This window comes from Sus scrofa, chromosome 1 (assembly GCF_000003025.6).
Source record: "Sus scrofa isolate TJ Tabasco breed Duroc chromosome 1, Sscrofa11.1, whole genome shotgun sequence".
In the NCBI taxonomy this organism is placed as follows: Eukaryota; Metazoa; Chordata; class Mammalia; order Artiodactyla; family Suidae; genus Sus; species Sus scrofa.
Genome location: NC_010443.5, coordinates 253,189,672 through 253,206,994, shown reverse-complemented (window position 1 = coordinate 253,206,994; position 17,323 = coordinate 253,189,672). Strand labels below are relative to the sequence as shown.

The window sequence follows — 17,323 nt, the reverse complement described above, 5'->3', positions numbered from 1 at the left end:
ATCCTGGTCGAGTTCATTACTGCTGAGCCATGATGGGAAGTCCCTGAAGTCATATCCTTAACCCACTGTGCCACAGTGGGAATGCCGAAAGAGTTTTTTTTAATTTTGGCTGATAGAATCCTTGATGATTAGCAAATAAAAAAAATTTTCAGTCATGAAATGAAAAAAAAAAATTTGCAATGGGTATTAATGGGATTATATTAAAGTTGTTTGTTTTGTTTTCCTAACAAACAGGAAATAATTAGTAGCAACTGCACTACTTTTTCCCCTGCAAATGGAGCTAGGGGCCCAAAAGAAGAGTAAGGTGGATGGGAAAGCTATTTTCCAACTAAAAGACCTGCTCCCTGGTGCCAGGCCAGTCAACATTCAGGCAGATCAGAGGGGAGAAACAAACTAGAAGAAAAATGCATCATTTTATTGTACAATATCCTAATGTTTTAAAAAGTTTAAGTAATATAATGCCTTTTTAAAGTTTTTTAGTCACATCTCACATAAAGCTGCACAATTTATTTTTTATGCTACATTTCTTTCAGTATAAAAGGACTAATTACATCCCTTTGCTTTCTATAGTAAGTGTGATAAAGTGTTTCTGAAATACATCTTCTTTGTCACTAGAGACACTGGTATTACCAATATGCAATAGCCAAAAAGCTCTCCAACTGTTTAAGTGTAAGATTTTGCAAAACAAACTTGAATACTGCTGCATAATTTGCCTTTCTCCAGAAAAGGGTATTAAACTTTGCTGACATTGGATACAAAATAAAATGCAAAAATTTGCATTTTCAGTACTTTTGGTTTTCTTGACCTTTATCTGAATTTGAGACTAAGCTTTACCAAACAACAGAATTTACACTGTAACTAGCCAACCACAGCCCTCATTATGGAATCCATGCAGTGCATTTGTTACCTAGGAAACAGAAGAGAGCACAGGCAGAGTGCAATTTCAGTACAGCAAAAGAATTCTCCAATCATGCTGGTAAATAAAGTCCATAAATCAACTAATCAGAAGCAAAGTCAAGAAGTATCACGGAAGAGTTAAGCTCTATGGAAACTTTTTTCATGGAAAAAAAGAAACCTGTGGGGTTTCTTTGGGCAACTATGTAGATCTCTTCAGTAAATATTATGAGCAGGTTTCTTTACAAACACAAACTGTCAAAAAATAAACTGTTCAAAATAAATGGCTTCTCTCCAATCTTCAGCTTCTCTATTTTTGACAGTATTTAAGAGAAAAAGCTTCTTTAGAGCCAGCCTCATACATCTGGTAGCAGAATATTAATCCAAGAATGGATTCTGCATGTTTTTGTGAGCAGCAAGGGTTCGTACGGCTCTTAAACAATGCAGGACGATAAAGGCTGGAATGAGAGGTCGATATCCACACTTCTCACAGTCAGGCCTGCTTTCCCAACAAGCTACAAAAAACTGCATGAAAAAGAATTTGGAAGTCACCGATCTTTAATAAAGAATATAAGTGTTACTTTTCCGTTTTCCATGTGGTTATTACCAATGACAGTATTAGTCATTTCAGGGTTCCAGGTAACATATAAAGGGGCTATTTGGGGCATCCCTTAATGCTACCGCACTGATAACTAACACAAAAAGACTAGAAAAGTCTACAGATTTTAAAGCCTATCAAATTTCACTACAGACAGCTTAGTGTTGTTTTAAAAAAAGAGACGGGTAAATGTCAGTGTAAAAAATCTAACTGTACACAAATTCAAAACTTCTTGAAGTAGTATTAATTTTTCATAATATCAAAAGTAGCAGAAAAAAATTTCAACCATGAGAAAGGAAAACTAATTTGCCTTCCTCACACCAACATACCAAATGAGAGATCAGTTGAAAATAGGAAAGGTTCTCTGGAGTACTCATGATTATACTAAAATAGTATGGTTAATTATAGAAAAGCAAAAGTAAAAACAAACAAACAAAAAATAATACCTACATATCACAGCCAAAAAACAAAAACAAAAAACTAGGTATTATCATTTAGCCAACCCACATGAACACTCCATGCCAATCCCAGAAAACTATTAAACAGGGCTACAACTCTGCCAAGCAATTCTCAATGCAGGCCACACTCTCTTAATGTTCAGTTTACACAGTGACTCTTTGTTAAACCTTAATGCTACAACTGACAGCCATGTAAACAAATACATAAACATGCAATTCAATTTGTTGGCTTGTCTTTTTTAATACTAAGAGCTGATGAAGAGTATCTAAGAGCTGAAATTCTGGGAATGTTTCAGAATTCCATTCCACCATGCATGATAAAGCCTGAACAAATTTCAATACCTATTCTCTTTGGGCCATCCTTACTAGAAAAGGAAGAGGAATTTTGCTCAAGGGCCTACCAGTGCCTGGCACTGAGCTCTGTGCAGAGATTAAATTCATTTATCTAATCTAGACCAGAAGTCAAAGCAGGAACTAATCAAAGAGGCTGGTATGATCTTTGTTAGATGCAGCCTCTTCTAAGTTTGAATTAAAGTGTACAAAAATGTTCACTGCAGGCATTTATAAAATTAGGCATGCAATAATAGTAATCTGTTAATGTAAAACTAGGACAAGAATCTAGGATAAATTTCTCTCCCAGAAAAAAAACCCCACTATTTTAGGCATACTAAACTGTCTCCTCTTTATAGTAACAAAAATCAGTTTGCCTAGTTAAAACTACATTAAATTGTGTATGGTTTTCTGATGTATTGCTATATCTTACTCAACAACAATTTAAACTGCAAATACTTTCCCACCATGATTTTCCTTCAGGTTTGGATAATAAGACTTTAAAAAAAAATTTAAGAAAGATTCCATTTTCTAAATATAGCTGTACATATAACTGAGTGTCCCCTAAACTGTTTCTTTCTTTTTTTTTTTAAATCTTGGCAACCATCAGATTTAAGTTTGTCAGTAAGGATTCTCACATAACAGACAAAAAAAAAAAAGTCTCCAGAAATGAGCAGTAGTGGAGGTTAATGCAAAGATACAAATCCATACCTTCGTTAAAACCTTAAGCTGCAAAATTAATTTCCTGTCTTCTATTCAACTTCATTTATTATTTGAGTACCTACAAATACGTAGCAACTGTTCATGAAAAACTTAGATAACATAAATCAGAAATACCATATACAGTACTTTTCAAAACATTATATCCACCACACACAACCCAATCGTTGACTATGGAAACTACATTAAGTACATATAGCAAGGAAAACACAATCACAGGGGAAACGATCAGTTCTAACATCTCATGTTCTCCCCATAGGTCGTGAAATATCTCATATCTTAAACCAGCAAAAATAAAGGTTTTAACCTGAACGGAAAACTGGATAATTGTTTATTGCACCTCCACTGTGGAAGCTGTCACTACCTGAGTTTCTTGCTAACTATTTATTTAATAGGTAGAAGACTGTCATGTCAATCCTAAGGAGTCTGGGAAACAGCTAAACTTTACCCCCTAAACTTACATACTTATGTAAAAATCACAGTCATATTTATCTTTTATTTCTTGCCTGTAAGTCCCTATCTAACCAAGCAAGCAACCAAGCAAGCAAGCCACCAGAAAAACTACAAAACATTCTTCGATTTTGATTTGCTTTTGGTCAGCCCAACCTCCTCCTACCGAGGGAAATCTATTTCTCGATGTATTTGATAACAAACACAAATCACTGTGCGCAGCCTCAGATGTGGTGGGGGGCGGAAGAGCCCTCCGGAGAAAACCCTCCTCCGTTAGAAACAATAAATAAGGGACCGAAGCGATGCACGTTCCTTCACACACGCCCCAAACGCATCTCGGCGTGCCTTGCGGGAGGCAAACAAGTCGGGCAAAGCCCCGAAACACCTCTCTCCCTCTCTCTCTCCATAACCTCTTCAAGACTTGGAAACTAAGAGAGCAGATCTTTTCTTTACCCTTCCCGCCCTCCTTCCCACCTCCAACAGACCCCAGAGCAAGAGCAGGCGAGCGGGACCCACGCAGCACCACCGCGACCGCGGCCCCGGCGGCGACAGGAGACGCTGGGCGGCGGGCCGGCCCGAGAGACAGTCCAAAGCCGCGGCCCCCCCCGCCGCTGCTCGCTCGGCCGCCGGGGGTCTCTACCCTGCACGTCCCCCAGCCCGTAGCTGGCGACGTCTGGCCGCCCAGCTCTCAGCCCTGACTCTCGGCCTTCCCGCGCGGCACCCCCGCCTCTGCCCGCCCCGAGGAACAAAAGGAAGGTTCAGCCGGGTCACTGCTAGGCCGCCGAGGGGGAGAACCCGCGGACCCCAGCGCGGGCCGCCCCCCACACAAAGGGGCTCCCGGCCGCGGGCGCAGCGTCGGCGCGCTCGTCCCCGCTCCGCGCGCGGGCTCTCACCCACCTGCAGGTGTCTGTGCGTCTGTCCATAGGAACGCGGGCAGCGAGGGGGCCTCAGGGAGCCGGGCACCGCGGGCTGGACGGGGCGGGACGGAGGGAAGGAAGGGAGTGCGGCCGCAGGGCCGGGGGTGGCGAAGGCAAGTGGAGCTGGGGAGGCGCCGGACTGGCGACCGACAGAGGTACGGGTCTGGGGGTGGGGGCGCCAGCCTGGCTCGGCCGACCGGCGCTCGCCGCTTCGTGCGCCCCGGGCTCCGCGCGCCCGGCTCGCAGCGCGGCGGGCGGGCGGGGGGCGGGGCGCGGGCGGGGCGGGGCCGGCAAGCGGGGCGGGGGCTCGGACCCCGGGCTCCAGCCGGCACCGGAAACGCGCCGTGGTCCGCGAAACCCACAGGAAGTGTGTAACTGCACCTCCCACGATGCGCACCCGGCTCGCGGTGGTCGCTGCCCCGAGGAGGTGTGGACCAATCCTCCTGCCAAACACGTGTGCACGCGACCCCGGTCTCCGCAGCCCGACAGGTGTGGGACCCAAGATCCCTGCTTCGTTCTCCAGTGGGCAGCACCCGTTCTTTCCACTAGCCCAGGGCCTGCGGTCCCCGCTGCCCCTTGCAGTTCCATACAGCTCTACCTCAACCCCGGCAGCAGACCTTGCGAAACATTCCGTCGTCAGGTGTGTGACACCTGTTTCAATGCACTAAGTGGAGTCATACCCAGGCATGTGCTGGAACACTTCTGATCGACAGACGAGCAACCTACAATCACCGCTGCCTGGTGGAAGTTTCTAACAACACAGGCACTCACCCCATGGAGGGAACCGGACCACTGAATAACACCTAAAACACACTAAGACCGGGGAAGCGTACAGTTGTGCGGGCTCTGCAAAACGGAGGTAAGGCTGGACCTAATACATGCTACCAGGCGCCCTCCACCTTTATCTAGCAAACACTTTCCTATCACTTACATTGTTAATTTACTTAATCCTTAGAACTCTGTGAAGTGGGTATAGTTAACATTGCCATTTTATAGATGAGAAAACTGAGGCACAGAAAAATCTGCCCAAGATCACATAGGTAGCTATGCGAGGAACTCAGATTCATCCCCGGCAGTCTGGCTCTGTGCTCTTAATTTCCTTTCTACTTAAAGCACTGAGCAGCTCCAAAATAATAATAATGGTAATAGATAACATTTCAATCATAGCTGATTAGCCATATGTGGTGCTCACATCTTGTCCTCCCTCCACCTGTGACACAGAAACCTCAATCCCTTCTACTCTGGTGAAGGGAGAGAATATGACTGAGAAGAAGACTATGACTAACTTTCAAACAAAGGAGAAGGGATTCCTAAGATCTTTGTCAACACTGCTGGTCTAGGCTGAATTTAAAAATCTGTAAACATTTTTGATAAAATAATGTGTCCAAAACAACCACCCAGGTAATTGCCGCATGTTTCCAATATGTAATAATCCTGCGGAGAAATTGGAACCCTGTGCCCAATATAAAATGGTGGAAATATAGAATGGTGCAGCCAACATGGAAAACACTGGAGGTTCCTCAAAAAACTAAAAACATAATTACTTTCTGATCCAGAAATCCCACCTCTGAGTATATATCCAAAAGAATTTGAAGCAACAACTTGAAGAAACATTTGCGTACCCATGTTCACTGTAGCATTATTCACAATAGCCTAGAAGTGGAAGAAGCCCAAATATCCATGAATGGATGAATGGATAAACAAAATGTGGCATATACATACAGTAGACTATTATTCAGTCTTAAAAATCCTGTCACATGCTACAACAAAGATAAACCTTGAGGGCATTATGTCAAGTGAAATAAACCAGTCAACAAAAGGACAAACACTGTATTCCACTTATATAAGGTAACTAGAGTTGTCAAAATCATGGAACCAGAAAGGTACTGTGGTGGTTGGTTGCCAGGGACTGAGAAGGGAAACATGGAGCGTTGTTTTTCCACGAGTATAATGTTTTAGTTTTGCAAGATGAAAAAGCTCTAGAGATCTGTTAGGCAACAATCACTGAACTGTACACTTAAAAATGGTAAAAAAGAGAGTTCCCGTCGTGGCACAGTGGTTAACGAATCCGACTAGGAACCATGAGGTTGCGGGTTCGGTCCCTGCCCTTGCTCAGTGAGTTAAGGATCCGGTGTTGCCGTGAGCTGTGGTGTAGGTTGCAGACGCGGCTCGGATCCCGCGTTGCTGTGGCTCTGGCGTAGGCTGGTGGCTACGGCTCCGATTAGACCCCTAGCCTGGGAAACTCCATATGCCGCGGGATCGGCCCAAGAAATAGGAAAAAAAAAAAAAAAAAAGGTAAAAAGGATAGATTTTATATTACTTATTTGTTACTACAGTTAACTTTTCTAATGCAATCCCATCTGTTTAAAGGATATTTCCATCTTGATGAGTTTTTTATTTTAATTTTTTTAAGTACAGTTGATTTATCTATTTATTTTTGGTCTTTTGTCTTTTTAGGGCCACACCCTTGGCATGTGGAGGTTTCCAGGCTAGGGGTCTAATCGGAGCTGTAGCCGCTGACCTACAGCACAGCTCACAGCAATGCCCGATCCTTAACCCACTGAGTGAGGCCAGAGATCGAATCTGCAACCTCATGGTTCCTAGGTGGATTCGTTTCCACTGCACCACGACAGGAACTCCTTGATGGGTTTGTTGTTGTTGTTGTTGTTGTTGTTGTTGTTGCTATTTCTTGGGCCGCCTCCGCGGCACGTGGAGGTTCCCAGGCTAGGGGTTGAATCGGAGCTGTAGCCACCGGCCTACGCCAGAGCCACAGCAACAAGGGATCCGAGCCGCGTCTGCAACCTACACCACAGCTCACGGCAACGCCGGATCGCTAACCCACTGAGCAAGGGCAGGGACGGAACCCGCAACCCCATGGTTCCTAGTCGGATTCGTTAACCACTGCGCCACAACGGGAACTCCCGGTTTTTTTAAATGATGTGAGCTTGCTGAACAAACTCACTACCCCACAAATTTTTTTTTTTTTTTTTTTTTTTTTTGGTCTTCTTAGGGCTGCACCCCCGGCATATGGAGGTTCCCAAGCTAGAGGTAGAATCAGAGTTACAGCTGCTGGGCCTACACCAGAGCCACAGCAATGACAGATCCGAGCCACGTCTTCGACCAACGCCACAGCTCATGGATGGCAACGCTGGATCCTTAACCCACTGAGCGAGGCCAGGGGTTGAACACGCAACCTCATGGTTCCTAGTCGGATCCGTTTCTGCTGCGCCACGACGGGAACTCCGCACTAAGAACTATTAAAACTGCATTAAAAATAAAGTGAAATAAAATAAAATAATAAAATAAAATAAAGGCTCTTTAAGCCTATTTTACAGCAACCCAGGCAGCCAAGGCTTGAGAGTCCCTAGGGCCCAGCAAGGAGGGAAACACTGTGAGGTGATCCCCCCATTCTCAGCCACATTTCCTCCTCAAAGCATTGCTGATTTGTCTGGGAGTATAGAAACCAGAGAGAGAAATCCTAGAGCGTTCAACAGCCTGACTGGGCTGGAGATACAAATTTTGGAGGTCGTCTATCAGGGCAGCTAGGGCTAAGATCCCAGAAGAAAGGCAATCACAGGAAAAGGAGTCAAACACTCCACATACTGTTTTCCCTCAGGATAGTATGCTGATTCTTAACCTATACATGCAAGCAGCAAGAAGCCAGGAAATCAAGTAGAAAGCAGTTGTTAAGAGAGAGAGAAAAAAAAAAAAAAAGAAAAGAAAGAAAAAGCAGAAATCTTTAGCTCTGATTCAACCCCTCGTGGTGCTGGAAAGAATTAATGAGGAAAGAGGAGCCCTGGCAAACTAAACTTTAGGGGTAGGGAATAGCTAGAAAGTGACTGCCTTGTAACCATTTGGTACTTTCTCAGATAAATATAGGGTCAGTTGCATATATTTTTAAATTTCACTAACATTACTTTTGTGTTTTTTGTGATTAAATAATATTTTCCATTAACTTTACAATATTATGGCAAAGTTTTAATGGTTTTTTGGGTTTTTTTTTTGTTTTTTTTGTTTGTTTGTTTGTTTTTGTCTTTTTGCCATTTTCTTGGGCTGCTCCTGTGGCATATAGAGGTTCCCAGGCTAGGGGTCGAATTGGAGCTGTAGCCACCAGCCTACACCAGAGCCACAGCAACTCGGGATCCAAGCCGCCGTCTGTGACCTACACCACAGCTCACGGCAACGCCAGATCGTTAATCCACTGAGCAAGGCCAGAGATCGAACCCACAACCTCATGGTTGCTAGTCGAATTCGTTAACCACTGAGCCACGACGGGAACTCCCAGTTTTAATGGTTTTTTAAATGTATTTTTCATTGCTAAAGTTCCATTTTTTTTCTTTTTTCTTTTTTAGGGCTCAGTCTGTGGCAAATGGAAGTTCCCGGGCTAGGAGTCAAATCGGAGCTGCAGCTGCTAGCCTATACCACAGCCACAGCACAGCCAAATCCAACTCTCATCTCCAGCCTATGCCACAGCTTGCAGCAATGCTGGATCTTTAACCCACTGAGTGAAGCCAGGAATTGAACCTACCTCCTCATGGATACTAAGTTGGGTTCTTAACACTTTGAACCACATGGGAACTCTAGTTTTGTTTTGTTTTGTTTTGTTTCTTAATCTGCTGTTTATCAGCAAATGGTGCTAGAACAATTGGATATTCCTAGTCAGAAAAATGAAATTTAATCCACACCTTGCACATGTCCAAAAATTAACTTGAGAGAGTTCCTTTGTGGTTTAGTGGGATAAAGACCCAGCACTGTAACTGCTATGGCTCAGGTCACTGCCACATGGGGACTTCCACATGCTGCAGGTATGGCCAAAAAAGAAAAACACATATCAACTTGAAATGGTTAATGTGCCTAAATGCAAAATTTAAAACTGTAAAACTTCCAGAAGTTTTCAGTTAGGCAAAGATCTTTTTAGTTAGGACACCAAAAGCATGATACATTAAAGAAAAAAACTGATAAACCTCATCAATACTTAAAAATTTTGTTCTTCCTTTATCACTGGAAGACAAGCTATTGAAAGAGAAAATATTTGCAAATATCTGAAAATGACTTATGTCCTAAATACATAAAAAGCTCCCAAAATTTAATAATAAAACAAACAATGGAATAAAATCTGGGCCGGGATTTGAGCAGACACTTCATCAAGAAGATAGACGCATGTCAAATAAGCACATTTAAAAATGCTCAACCTCAGAGTTCCCATGGTGGCTCAGTGGTTAATGAATCCAACTAGGAACCATGAGGTTGCAGGTTTGATCCCTGGCCTTGCTCAGTGGGTTAAGGATCCAGCATTGCCATAAGCTGTGTGGTGTAGGCCACAGATGCGGCTCGGATCCCAAGTTGCTGTGGCTCTGGCGTAGCCCAGCGGCTACAGCTCCGATTAGACCCTTAGCCTGGGAACCTCCATATGCCACAGGAGCGGCCCTAGAAAAGGCAAAAAGACAAAAAAAAAAACAAAAACAAAAAAACCTCAACCACGTCAGGGATATGGAAATTAGAATACATTGACATACCACTACATACTTATCAGAATGGCTAAAATTTAAATGACTGGGGAGTTCCCATTGTAGCTCTATGGGTTAAGAACCCAGCATAGTGTCTATGAGGATGAGGTTAGATCCCTGGCCTTGCTCAGTGGGTTAGGGATCTGGCATTACTGCAGGCTGTGGTGTAGGTCACAGATGTGGCTCTGATCCTGCATTGCTATGGCTGTGACGTAGGCTAGCAGCTGCAGCTCTGATTTGACCCCTAGCCTAGGAACTTCCATATGCCTTGGGTATGGCCCTAAAAAAAAGAAAAATAAAATAAAATTTAAAAATTAAAAATATTTAAGAAAAACTATAGCAATTCTTTACAGTCCCTTTCAAAAGAGATGAAAAGAAAATATTCTTAACTCAATCTATGAAATCAGTATTACCCTAGTACCCAAACCAGACAAAGACATTAATGGAAAAGAAAACTATAGACCAACATATCTTGTGACAATAGATGCAAAAATCTTTAACAAAATATTAGCAAATTGAGGAGTTCCTTTGTGGCACAGTGGATTAAGGATCCACTGTTGTCACTGCAGCAGCTCAGGTTACTGCTATGGCGTGAGTTCAGTCCCTGGCCCAGGACTGGATGCAGCCAAAAAATATATTAGCAAAATGAATCCAACAACGTATAAAAAGAATTACACAGGAGTTCCCATCGTGACACAGTGGTTAACGAATCCGACTAGGAACCATGAGGTTTCGGGTTCGATCCCTGCCCTTGCTTAGTGGGTTAAGGACCTGCGTTGCCGTGAGCTGTGGTGTAGGTCACAGATGCGGCTTGGATCCCATGTTGCTGTGGCTCTGGCGTAGGCAGGCGGCTACAGCTCTGATTGGACCCCTAGCCTGGGAACCTCCATACAACGCAGGAGCAGCCCTAGAAAAGGCAAAAAGACAAAAAAAAAAAAAACAAAAAACTACACACCACAGTTAGCCTGTTCAGCTTGCTGTTAAAAAAAAAAAAAAAAAATACTAGAGACTAGGTAGTTTAAAAGCAACAGAAATGTTATTTTGCACAGTTCTAGAGGCTGGGAAGTGCAAGACCAAGGCACAGGCAGATACCGTGTATAAGGTCCTGACTTCTGATTCATAGGTTGCACCTTCTTACTGTGTCCTCACATGGTGAAAAGGACTAGCTAATTCTCTGAGTTCTTTTTTATAAGGGCACTAATCCCAATCATGAGGGCACCACCTAATCATCCCCTAAAGGCCCTCCCTCCTAATACCATCATCTTGGGGGATAGGATTTCAACATATGAAATTGGGGGGTACAAGAACACATCAGCCTCAAAAACCAAGTGAGATTTATCCCAAGTATGCAAGTTTGATTAAACATTTGAGAACCCATTAATGTAGTCTACCACATCCACAGGCTAAAAAGGAAAAAGCACATGATCATATCAGTAGATGCGTTAAGAGTCATCTGACAAAGGTCAACACCCACTCTAAATATTTCATTAAACTAGAAATAGAGGGGAAATTCCTCAACATGATAAATATCTACAAAAACCTACAGCTAACATCACACTTAACAGTGAGAAACTAGAAGCTTTTCCACTAAGATCATGAATAAGGCAAGGATGTCCCCACTCCCTACTGCTTTTCAACATCATACTAGAAGTGCTAGCAAATGTAATAACACAGGAAAAGGAAATAAAAGGTATACAGATTGAGGAGGAAATAAAACTGTCAGTGTTCACAGATGATATAATTGTCTATATAGAAAATCTGTAAAAGCTGACCCCCCAAAAACCTCTGGGAACTAATAAATGATTATAGCAACTTTGTAGGATATGAGGTTAATATACAGAAGTCAAGCACTTTCCTATATACCAGCAGTGAAAAAAGGAAATTTGAAATTTAAAATGCATTACCATTTACATTTAGCTCTCAAAAAAAAAAAAAAAACTAAAGACACAGGTACAAATCTAAAAAACTATGTACAAGATCGATATAAGAAAACCTATAAAACTGATAAGAATCTCAAATTATTACTTAATAAATGAAGAAGTATTTCATGATCATGGATGAGAAGACTCAATATTGTCAAAACATCAGTTTATCCTAAATAGACATATAGAGTCAACCCAATGCCAGTCAAAATCCCAGCAAGTTATTTTGTGGATAGAAACGAACATATTCTAAAGTTTATATGGAAAGATAAAAGACTCAGAATAGCCAACTCAATGGAAGAACAAAGTTGGAAGACTGACATTACTTGACTTTAAGAATTACTATAACCAAGAATTACTAACCAAGTAGTGTGATATTGGTGAAAGAATAGATAGATCAGTGGAGCAGAATGGAGAGGCCAGAACTAGACCCACATGAACATAATCAACTGATCTTTGACAAAGGAGCAAAGATAGTCTTTTCAACAAATGGTGCTGGAACAACTGGATATACACGTGCAAAAAAAAATCCAAGATTCACACACTTCGCAAAAATGACTCAAAATGAATTACAGATCTAAGTGTCAAATCCAAAATTAAAACTCCTAGAAAATATCACAGGAGAAAACCTAGATGACCTTTGTTATGGCAATGACCCTTGAGATAAAACACCAAGTGTGTGATCCAGGAAAGAAATGACTGATAAGCTGGATTTCTGAAATCTTGAAAATTGCTCTATAAAAGACAAGTCACAGACTAGGAAAAATATTTGCAAAAGTTACATCTGATAAAAGATTGTTATCCAGAATATAGAAGAACTCTGAAAATGCAACAATAAGAAAAAAAACATGATGGAGTTTCCATGGTGGCACAGTGGGTTAAGAACCCAACTAGTATCCATGAGGATGCAAGTTTGATCCCTGGCCTCGCTCAGTGGATTAAGGATCCGGCATGACTGTGCCTGTGGTGAAGGCTGGCAGCTGTAGCTCCAATTCAACTCTTAGCCTGGGAACTTCCATATGCCATGGGTGCAGTCCTAAAAAGAAAAAAAAAAAGAAACAAACACAAACACAGACGTTCCCTTGTGGCTCAGCAGGTTAAGGATTCAGCATTGCCATAGCTGTGCAGGTTTTATCCCAGTAATTTCCACATGCTGTGGGTATGGCCAGAAAGAAAGAAAGAAAGCAAACAACCTGATTTTAAATGGGCCAAAGAGATAAACAGACATCTCACCAAAGAGGATATGGAGGAAAGTAAACATAAAAAGATGTTCAGGGAGTTCCCGCTGTGGCTCAGTGGATAATGAATCCAACTAGGAACCATGAGGTTGCAGGTTCAATCCCTGGCTTTGCTCAGTGGGTTAAGGATCCGGCGTTGCTGTGAGCTGTGGTGTAGGTCGCAGACACGGCTCAGATCTGGTGATGCTGTGGCTCTGGTGTAGGTCAGCAGCAACAGCTCCGATGAGACGCCTAGCCTGGGAACCTCCGCATGCTGCGGGAGCGGCCCTGGAAAAGACAAAAAAAAATGTTCAGCATCCATGTCATGAGGGAACTGCAAATTAAAGCAACAATGAGATATCACCACACCTATTAGAAGGACCAAAATCTGCAAAACTGACAATGCCAAGTGCTGATAAGGATGTGGACCGACAGGAACACTCATTCATTGCTGGTGGGAATACAAAATGGTGGAGCCACTTTGGAAGACAGGCAGTTTCTTACAAAACATACTCTTACTATACAAACCATATATTTTCCTTTCTACAATTTGCCACCCTAGAAACTCAAAGTCCTCTTTGTCTTACTACTTGACTAAAAAGGTTTTGTTCCTAGTTACATAAGCTCAAGTCTAAGTTACTCATGTTTGAATGCTTCCATGTGTATGTGCAACACACATGGTAATAACTTCTATTTGTTTTTCTCGTGTTCATCTTTTTTTTGGCTTAATTTACAGGGCCACAACTGAGAACTTAGGTCAAGGAAAAAGACTTTCTTCTACTTAAGAGGATTATTTCAGAGGTACTACTAAGAGGATTTGTTGAAATACAGGATTGGTAGCAACAAACTATCTTAAAAACCTCTAAATAATTTTACATTAAAAAGCCAAATGGCATGATTTCCCTCCATACCATTCCATTTCAGAAACAGGGCTCAGTTGGATACTAACCATACAAAATGACCATTCAAACTTTTGAGAGACCCTATATCCTCAGTGTAGTTAATGGGCAAGATCTAAGAAAAAGAAACAAATGTGAATTCCCTAAGGCAACTGGGGGAGTGTGGCCAGGAAGAAAGCCTCAGGAATATAAGTGTGGTCACTTTTATCTCTGACAAATTAGTACAGATTGTTCAGAACTTCTTAATGATGATGAGCACAGAGAGGCTGCAGGTCAGTTACTGATGTGCAAACCAGGACCCTGTAGAAAGATTTTTTTTCCTGATATTTCAAAGCCTTTAGTTAATAAACTCATGTTTCAGTGACCAAAGCCCAGAATTCCGGCCTAATATTTTCTGCTTTTTATTTTTCCAAAGCTTTGAAACCATGTGGGAAATGCAGAGAAGTCTTTAGAAAATTTCAGTAGAAAGGGAGTCCACTGGCAACATCTAACCAGGATCCAAATGTGGCTGGAAATGACTGGGCAATGCCAAAGGAACCGTGAGGCTGCCACCTCCAAGTCAGCCTATCTGGGCTTCCTGGAGGGGGAGGTGGGTAACCATAGCCAAGGTAATGCAACGGGAGGCTTTTGCTAGAAAGGGCTTGTTCATGTTGGCCTTGGGCTAGTCCCTTCCCATCTCTGATCCTCTCTTTCCTCATTTGTAAAATACAGATTAAGTGCTCCTAACACGACGCTACAAAATGTCAGAATTAACTAAGTTGCCTAACAGCACAATAGCAGAGCGGAAGGTGAGAAGTGAAGGAATTACACTGAACAAGTATTTTTAACTGATTAAAATGAAAGGCAAGGGCTTTAAAAAAAATAAGAAGTTCAGCTTTTTAAAAAAAGAAATACAAACTACTGTACTAGTTAGCCAGGACTTCAATAACAAAATACCACAGAAAATTCCTTCCAGTTCTGGAGACTGGTCTAAGATCAAGGTGTCAGGGGATCTGGTTTCTTCTGCGGCCTCTCCTTTGCTTGCAGATGGCTGCCTATTCGCCAGCCTCACATGGTCATTCCTCTGTGTGTGCACCCCTGTCTCTCGCATCCAAATTTCCTCTTCTTGTAAGGACCACAGTCAGACTGGATCTTGGCCCACCCTAAAAGCCTAGTTTTAACCTAATCACCTCTTTAAAGGCGTTATCTACAAATACAGTCACATTCTGAGATTCTGGGGGTTAGGATTTCAACATAGGAAGGAGGCATAAAACTCAGCCCCTAACAACCATCTACTGGAATGTTCTCATTTCAAAACACTGTAACCAAATACATACTTTCTGAGGAGAAATTATTTTATTTTAGGACATTAAAGTAGGACATATACTACAATTCACTGAAGTACATTAATATTTTCCTATCAGTAACTTACATCTGGAAAGGAGTTACCAAAATGAAAAGCTTTGTTATTCGCCTTCATAAATAATATTTAAATAGTTTTATTATGTGACTACTTCTGTGAAAATGCGCTGTAAATTTTTTTTTTTTTTTTTTGGTCTTTTTTAGGACCATACCTGTGGCATTTGGAAATTCCCAGGCTAGGGGCTGAATTGGAGCTGTAGCTACTGGCCTAGCCACAGCCACAGCAATGCCAGATTCAAGTTGCCTCTGCGACCTGCACCACAGCTCACGGCAATGCCAGATCCTTAACCCATTGAGCGGGGCCAGGGATTGAACTTGAATCCTCATGGATACTAATCAGATTTTTAACCTGTTGAGCCACAATGGGAATTCTATTGTAGATCTTTTTTAAAACGAATCTATAATAATCTAAAATATCATTAATATCTCATTAGTATACAATCCCAAATTGAAAATTTTAAAACAGACTAGCCTCATATTACATGGGAAGATTTGAAAAGAATTAAGTTACTTCTTGACCCTGATTGCTCACTCATACTTTCCACCAAAGATGATGGTGAATGAGACACAGGACTGACTCAAAAGGCAAAACTCACAAAATGTAAAAAAGCAGGTCTTAGAATTCCATGTTATGTTTGGTTGGCTAGGTGCTTTAATTATATTTCAAATGTATGGTTAGAGAAATTCTGTTGTTTTTTTTTTTTTCCCAAAACAAACAAGCATATCCTTGTAATATAAGAAAGAAGAAAACAAATATTCAGTTTTAACTGTTGAGCCCTTTTACTTTTTGAGCTTAGTGATCAACGTATTTTCTTCTCTTTCTTCACAGCCTGGCGTTCATCTGATTCATTAGCTTCTCCAATTTGATTGCTAAGGCCATGTTTCCTTTAATCTTCAATTTTCCTGACAAGAATGCCACCACCGGTTTTAGTTTCCCTAAAATGAGAAAATGAAAGAGGAAAAAGCAGCCATTAGCGCCCTGAGGGATATACTGCTTCAAGAACATGCATTATACAAAGAAACTCAGAGTTCCTGTCATGGCTCAGTGGTAACAAACCCAGCTAGCATCCATGAGGACATGGGTAAGATCCCTGGCCCTGCTCAGTAGGTTAAGGATTGTAATTGCCGTGGGCTGTGGTGTAGGTCACAGATGCAGCTCAGATCTGGCCTTGCTGTGGCTGTGGTGTAGGCTGGCATCTGTAGCTACAATTTGACTACTAGCCTAGGAACTTCCTATGCCACATGCGTGGACCTAAAAAGACAAAAAATTAAAAAAGAAAAAGAATCTCTTTGAGTTTTATAAACCTGTGAAGCACCATAATTTCTTTTACAGTGTTTTTTTTTTTTTTGCCTTTTCTAGGGCCACACCTGTGGCATATGGACGTTCCCAGGCTAGGGGTCTAATTGGAGCTGTAGCCACCAGCCTATGCCAGAGCCACAGCAACAAGGGATCCAAGCCGTGTCTGCAACCTACACCACAGCTCACGGCAACACCGGATCCCTAACCCACTGAGCAAGGCCAGGGACCGAACCCGCAACCTCATGGTTCCTAGTCGGATTCGTTAACCACTGCGCCACGAAGGGAACTCCGTACAGCACTTTTTTTTATCAGCATCTTGGGAATCCCAATTCCTAGACTGAGATGTTAACATCTTGTGATGTGAGATCATGTAAAAACATCAACAAAAGATTATACAGAAAAGCTGAAGACAGTGAGCATTAACACAGAATTGTAGCTAACAAAAACATAATAAATAGAGGCTCCATGGAGGGAGGAAACTTTGTTTTAATTTGCCACTCTTATTTCAGGGCTTGTACAGGGTCTGGCACACAGTGGAATTATGAGGAAACAGGCTCAGAGAGAATTTTGACTTTTCCAAGGTCACGCAGCTTATACTTGACAGTGCTACAATTCCAAGCCAGGATACAGGTCCTATCTCTAGAAGGCATAATATGTATCTACTGTATCAGTAAAGTTTCACTGGGACACACACAGACTCTTGCAGAAAA

The 17,323-nt window shown here is 42.1% G+C and overlaps 2 protein-coding genes across 4 annotated transcripts in view; both read right to left on the bottom strand.

Annotated features, from left to right (window-relative positions):
• The window catches only part of KIAA1958 (KIAA1958 ortholog), a 156,450-nt gene extending 151,835 nt beyond the window's left edge, over nt 1–4,615 (bottom strand). For both annotated transcript variants that reach the window (XM_013993763.2, XM_003122070.5), the window contains exon 1: nt 4,348–4,615. The gene's annotated coding sequence lies outside the window, so the exon portion shown is untranslated. The remainder of the gene's footprint in view (nt 1–4,347) is intronic.
• The window catches only part of HSDL2 (hydroxysteroid dehydrogenase like 2), a 66,952-nt gene continuing 65,314 nt past the window's right edge, over nt 15,686–17,323 (bottom strand). Inside the window, 1 exon segment of one of the 2 annotated variants that reach the window (NM_001197021.2) lies at nt 15,686–16,249. In NM_001197021.2, the coding sequence (NP_001183950.1) occupies nt 16,137–16,249 (113 nt within the window). In that variant the 3' untranslated portion in view covers nt 15,686–16,136. 2 annotated transcript variants of the gene reach the window in all.